We start from the raw sequence: 7,460 nt of genomic DNA on the forward strand, positions 1-7,460 counted from the left end.
GGGCCACCTCAGCAACCCTGTCCCCGGAAAAGGGAGAAAAACCCGCAAAAAAAAAAAAAAAAAAAAAAAAAAAAAAAAAATTCCAAAATCTGAAAAAATAAAAAATCCAAAAACACCAGGAATCAAAAACACTTCTGGTCCCAAGCATTTCAGGTAAGGGATATTCAGTCTGTACTTCTTTCTTAAATTTTGTTTTAAGTGGTTGCCCCATGACATACAATAAGCATTATCAGTTTATCACAGTCTCCTTTCAAGTGATATGATACTATTTCACATATAACCTTAGAATCTTACAACAATATAAGATTTAAGATTTGATATAGCTCCATTCCATCCTCCCTTTTTTTTTTTTTTTTTTTTTTTTTTTTTTTTTTGATACAGTTTTGCTCTGTCGCGCAGGCTAAAGTGCAGTCATACAATCAGGGCTCAACTTCCTGGGCTCAGGTGATCCTCCCACCTCAGCCTCCTGAGTACTTTGAACTACAGGACATACCACCATGTCTGTCTAGTTGTTTTGTTTTTTAGTAGTGATGAGCTCTCACCATGTTGCGCAGGCTGGTTTTGAGTTCCTGGGCTAAAGCCTTCCTCCCTTTCTATGTGATATTATAGCCATATGTTTTTACTTAGAGACCCCACAATGTATCCATAGTATTTTTGCTCTGTAAAGCCAGTCATCTTTTATAACAATTTAAAAGTCTTTTATGTTTGCCCCCCATTTAAAAAACATTTTAGACATTCTTAATATATTTGTGTATCTTCCTCCTTTTGTGTAAATAACTCCCTTTAGTATTTCTTAAAGCAAAGCTCTGTTGGCAGTGAATTTTCTCAGCTTTTGTTTGTCCAAAAAAGACTATCTTTATTTGTAAGATTTTTTTTCCTCTGGGTATAGAATTCTAGATTGACATTTTTTTCTCCATACATTAAATATTTCATTCTGTTGTCTTCTGACTTAGATATTATTTCCTGCTGTAATTTAAAAAGCTTTGTTTCTCTGCATTTAATATCCTATTTTCTCTGGCTGCCTTTAAGATTTTCTTTTTATCCTTGGTTTTTAGTTGTTTGGCTATGATATTTATAGCCAAATATGTGTGTGTGTGTGGTATTTTTCTTTCTTGCTGTTCTCTCACTTGTGGTTTGATGTTTTTCATCTTTTTTTCCCTGGATCTTCAGTTGCTTGTATATGTTTGTTATCCTATAGTTTTTAGATATTTTGCATTAAGAGAATTTTCCCTGTGCTTCTCTGTGTCGTCTGTTAGCTATCCCTCTTAAGCCTGTGTCTCCCTGCTTTTGCCCCTCTGCCAGCAATAGGCTGCTGCTCCCTGTTACTCTATGTCATGCTTGTGGTGGGGGCAGGGGTGTTCTCTGTTGTTCTAACACAGCCTTAGTCATAGGCAGGCCCTGTGTGCCTGGGCCTCAGCATGGAGCTTTCACCGTGTACAGTCAGCCCTCCGTATCTGCAGGTGTGTCAGGGCTAACTGTGCAACTTGATCATCTGTGGATTTTGGTATCTGAGGGAAGTTCTGGAAACAATCCCCTGCAGATCCTGAGGGACAGCTGTACCTGCTTCTCCCTCGGTGTTATGGGACCTCTACTTTTCTGTCAGTAAAGGATCCTGGGCCCAATATAGTTCTGCACTCCTGCTGTTGTAATAGAGGGCTTTCTTGTACCCTTATTCTCCTATACTCCCACACTAGAGGATCCAGACTCTAGGCCGTCACCTCGGATTGGTAGCTTGCTTTAAGGAAAGGAAAATAGTTCCTCTCAAGGATAAGCATCCCCAATATTCTCACTTACAGTTAAACAAAATATGAGCTTAAAACCAAAACCTGAGGAAATAAATCATTTGTGAGAGTAAACAAATAACGGAAAATATGTTTTCAAACACCCATTAATTAAGACCATGGATGTATTAGTAAGTATAAGACAACCATGTAAGACACATTCAGAGTAGTAAAAGAGGAAATAAAAGGAGTAAGGAAGAAGGAATGTCTGTCATTGCAGATTACTGAACACTACATTTAACTTTTAAACAAATTAAAATTGGATCGATACTGCAATACATTATAAAAGCCATACCTTTTGCATAATTTTTTTAGTAAAATTCTAATAGCAAATATAGGAAGAGAGAAAATGAACCCTAAAAGAATGCTTGAGATGAGAGTATTGGTAAATAAGTGATAGGAAATTAGGAAACATAGATAAATTTAAATTATGTTTGTATAAAATAATAATGATAATTTGTAGTGCTAAAAAAGACACAATTATATAATAAATAATAATTACATATAAATGAGGTGGGGATAATCAAATTGTGTTTCCAAATCCTTCTGTAATTCAGAAAAGAGGTTTACGATATTAACTCAGTTTGGTATGTAGCATATAATAGATATTGTATCATTACTTAACTAACTCTGAATCTTGATGAATGAGAGCTTGGTAAAATTTAATGAGTAGCCAACCATTGAGAAACTGGTGTAGCATAACTTCCAAAGATGTAAAGAAGAAAAAAATGAGAAAATATCAAAAAAACAAAGTACAAAAAGAAGAAAGGTGCAGTAGATGTCATAGTAAAACTCTGACAAATACAAGATACCAACTAACATTTAGGAGACAACTTGATATGTTTTTAGTAATCACCATAAATTACCTGTTGAAAAACAATAAAATTGAATCTTCAAAAAATAATAAGCTCTTGCTATATCCATGATATAAAGTTTTGGTCTGACGACCTTCCCCTTTCTATTTCCAGTGCCTTTGGCCATTCATGCAATGTTTTACCTGCAGTCGGGAGTCTGGGAGGATGTTCTGATCCCTGCAAATTGGCAAGAACTGAAACTAAAATCATTACTGACAAATCATAAGTCTTCCTCACTTATCTTTTTTGTTACGTTCTATAAGCCTGCTGCTCTCACAGATGACCCTCATAGTGTTATTTTATTTTTGTCTTTCTGTCATCCTTTCTTAATGATGTTAAGTAACTGTCTGTTATTGGGATGGGTGCGGTGGCTCACACCTGTAGTGCCAGCACTTTGGGAGGCCGAGGTGGGTGGATCATTTGAGGTCAGGAATTTGAGACCAGTCTGACCAACATGGTGAAAACCCATGTCTACCAAAAATATAAAATATTAGCCGGGTGTGGTAGCACATACCTGTAATCCCAGCTAATCAGGAGGCTGATGCAGGAGAATCACTTGAACTGGGGAGATGGAGGTTGCAGTGAGCTGAGATCATGCCACTGCACTCCAGTCTGGGTGACAGAGCGAAACTCCATCTCAAAAAAAAAGGGCCGGGCACAGTGGCTCACACCTGTAATCTCAGCACTTTTGGAGGCTGAGGGGGGTGGATCATCTAAGGTCAGGAGTTCAAGACCCATCTGGCCAACATGGTGAAACCCTATCTCTAATAAAATACAAAAATTAGCTGGGCATAGTGGCAGGTGCTTGTAATCCCAGCTACTCAGGAGGCTGAGGCAGGATAATTGTTTAAACCCAGGAGGCAGAGGTTGCAGTGTGCTAAGATCGTGCCACTGCACTCTAGCATGGGTGATAGAACCAGACTCCATCTCAAAAAAAAAAAAGTATATTACTGTTTTACTTTTGTAAACCGTCTTCTAAATATTTTTGTATTTTATATTTTCACTTTCTACTCATACCACCTGAAACACTAACCACTACAACCCCTGCCTTGTGGGTTCAAGTGATAGAAGAACGCTATTTAAAGCTTGATATGTTTCATTCAAATAAACCATTCCTCTGACATTTTTCTTCTCTTTTTTCTTTTTCTTTTTTTTCTTTTTGAGACAGAGTCGTTCTTGTTGCCCAGGCTGGAGTGCAGTGACGTGATCTCAGCTCACTGCAGCCTCTGCCTCCCAAGTTCAAGTGATTCTCCTGTGCAGCCTCCCTAGTAGCTGGGATTACAAGCATGTGCCACCATGCCCAGCTAATTTTAGTAGAGACGAGGTTTCTTCATGTTGGTCAGGATGGTCTTGAACTCCCAACCTTAGGTGATCCTCCCTCCTTGTCCTCCCAAAGTGCTGAGATTACAGGTGTGAGCCACCATGCCCAGCCTCCTCTGATATTTTTCTAGAACACTCTTAACTACTAGTTTTCCTTGCCCCCTCATTCTCTGCATGTCCCATTTCTAGATTAGCCATTTTTATATTTATATTATTTATTTTATATCTTTAGTATCATTTTTATATCTAATGTTTTATGTCATTATTTGTGTCTATTCTGTATTCACTGTGCTTTATGGTTATTTGTAACCTCTGTGTTGTTTCGAAGTACGTATTTATAAATTGCCCATTGTGTGTTCTAAATTTCCACCCTACTTTCAACATTATAAGGTTTCTTGTTTATTTTCTTCTAGCCAAAGGGCTAGAGGAGATTAACACTTTTTGGATTACTTTATTCCAGGAAACTAAGTCAACTATATATAAAAGCGCATTTGTATGTAAGTGTAAGTTCATCACAAGTATCACAAGACTTATAAGTTATGGTTATTTTTTCTTATTTCTAGAAGTCTGCAAAGTTGATGACCAACTTGAGCGCTGTCAGGAAATCCAGGACAGACATATCTGGCAAGCTCCATATATCAACAACCAAACACTGACTATAGAGAGAGGTAACATATTAGGAAAAGTGTTTGATTTCAGCATAGACCCACTTCCTTCCATAAAAATACCTTGTAAATGTGACTTATGTGGTATGAGTTTAAAATACATTTCAGATTTATTTAGTAGTAAGAAAAACTATTTAAGAAAGATGCCTCATGACCTCAGTGCATATAGAAAACTATTCCTCAATAGTAACCATGAAAAAACTCATATGGAAGAGCAACGTTATGAGTTTATTCAAATTGGAAAATGCTTCAGTCATAAGGAGGACTTCATTTCATCTCTGAAAATTCAAAATTTAGAGCAATCTTGAATATAAGGAATGTGAGAAAGATTTGTATGGAAAGGCAGTTTTCATTACATATAAGCAAGCTTACACAGGAGAGAGTCCTTGTGTACATAATGAATGTAATAAAGTGTTCTGTAATAATCCAACTCTCATGGTCCATAAAATGTCAGAAAAAAAGAGAAAACTTTTATGAGTTTAATGAATATGAAAAAAACTTTGAGAAGTCCACTTTCTTGAAACATAGAGTTCATTTGGAGGTGAAACATTATAAATATTTTGAAAGTGTAGGTAATTTTAACAGATCAAGCTTTCCTAACTCAAGAGAGAAAATATTTGAAAGTAACAAATCAGGGGAACCTTTGTACGGGAAGTCAGTACTTAATGTAACTCAGAGATCACACAGAGGAGGAGAAGTCTATGGATGTGAGCAATGTGGAAAACCATTCTATGAAAAGTCAAAGCTAACCAAACATCAAAGAGTCCATACAGGGGAGAAACCCTATGAATGTAATGAATGTGAAAAATGTTTTTCTAGGAAATCTCCCCTCACTTTACATCAGAGAGTCCACACAGGAGAGAAACCCTATAAATGTAAGGAATGTGGGAAATGCTTTTCTAGGAATTCACACCTCATATTACATCAGAGAACTCACACAGGAGAGAAACCCTATAAATGTCAGGAATGTAGAAAAAGTTTCTATCATAAGTCATATCTTACAGTACATCAGAGAATTCACATGGGAGAAACCCTACAAATGTAATCAATGTGGAAAAACCTTCATAAGCAACTCTGTCCTCACAATACATCATAAAACACACATAGGTGAGAAACCCTGTGAATGTAATGAATGTGGGAAATCTTTCTCTAGGAGTTCATATCGTATAATACATCAGAGAACTCACACAGGCGAGAAACCCTATGAATGTAAGATATGTGGCAAAACCTTTTGCCACAAGTCTGATGCCACTAAACATCAGAAGACTCACATAGGGGGAAAACCCTCTGAATGTATTCAGTGTGGGAAAACTTTTAGTCATAACTCAGGCCTAAAAGTACATCAGAGAACACATACAAAGGAGAAACCCTATGAATGTACTGAGTGTGGGAAATCCTTCTCTGAGAAATCAGTCCTCACAGTACATCAGAGAATACACACAGGAGAAAAACCTTATAAATGAATGTGGAAAAACCTTCTACAATAAATCAGACCTAACTAAACATCAGAGAACACACATAGGTAAGAAGCCCTATAAATGTAAGGAATGTTGGAAATTCTTCTCTAGGAATTCATACCTTACAATACACCAGAGGATGCATACAGGAGACAAACCCTATGTGTGTAAAAAATGTGGGAAAAGCTTCTGCCATAAGGCAGACTATACAGTACATAAGAGAACACACAGAGGGGAGAAATCTTATTACTGTAATGAATGTGGGAAAACCTTTATTTGCAACTCAGTCCTCAACTCCCATCAGAGAAAACACACGGGGGAGAAGCCCTATGAGTGTAATGAGTGTGGGAAGTCCTTCTCTGAGAAATCAGTCCTTACTGTACATCAGAGAATGCACACAAGGGAAAAACCTTATAAATGTAATGAATGTGGGAAGTCCTATCATGAGTCAGATCTCACTAAACATCAGAGAACACACACAAGGGAGAAACCCTATGAATGTAGTCAGTGTGGGAAAAGCTTCAGTTGCAGCTTAGGTCTCAAAGTACATCAGAGAAGACACACAAGGGAGAAACCCTATGGATGTAAGCAGTGTGGGGAAACCCTCTGAGAAATAAACTCTCATAGCACATCCAAGGATACACATGGGAAAAAGCTTATAAATGTAGAAATGAGAGAAATCTTTCTCAAGCAATTCATACCTCAAAATACTTAGGAGAAATCAAATAGGACATGACCCCTGTGAATGTAAAGAACTTGGCAAACCTTTTACCATAAGTCATCTTCCAAAATAAATAAGAGAATAAGCATAGGGGAAATTCCTAATAATGTAATGAATGTTTGAAAATCTGCTGTAAGAGACAACTACAAAGTAACTGAATACATGTAGAAGAAACACTACTAATCCATGTAGGGAATATGGGGAAATATTTTGCTATAATTTGGAATTTATTAAACAAAGAACTTCCATAGGAAATAATCTAATGACTCACATGGATATATGAAAATGTTCTTCCAGAGAATGACCATTAATTAAAATAAGATAAACCACATCTAGAAAAAACTGTCAACATTCTGTGGGTTTTTTTTTTTCTTTTGACAACTTTATGCACAAGTTTTACTCATTGTAAAGAAATAATAGGGAAGATATTCAAAGAATGCAGCAAATGTAGTTGAGTCTATATCAAGAAATGTCATTTTACTAAGCAAGATAATTCATATTGAGTTAAAGTCATAACAGATATTTTGAATGTGAAGACATTAACAACTATTCAGACTTTATTATGTCTGAAGATTGTGTTAAAGGAAATGTGTCAGTTTAGGAAATAATGAATAGAAATTTTCTTCTAGATATAATATTATCCTGAAAGTCATGTTTTAAAA

General features: G+C 36.4%; 1 protein-coding gene across 1 annotated transcript; it reads left to right on the forward strand.

Annotated features, from left to right (window-relative positions):
• Nucleotides 1-5,017: 5,017 nt before the first annotated feature.
• Nucleotides 5,018-6,832, forward strand: LOC111523520 (zinc finger protein 33A-like). Its single transcript, XM_023188164.1, is given in 3 exon segments — nt 5,018-5,588; nt 5,728-6,076; nt 6,078-6,832. Coding segments are annotated over 3 exon segments (1,530 nt in total). The 3' UTR covers nt 6,688-6,832.
• The last annotated feature ends 628 nt before the right edge of the window (nt 6,833-7,460 follow it).

Source organism: Piliocolobus tephrosceles, chromosome 9 (assembly GCF_002776525.5).
Source record: "Piliocolobus tephrosceles isolate RC106 chromosome 9, ASM277652v3, whole genome shotgun sequence".
NCBI lineage: Eukaryota > Metazoa > Chordata > Mammalia > Primates > Cercopithecidae > Piliocolobus > Piliocolobus tephrosceles.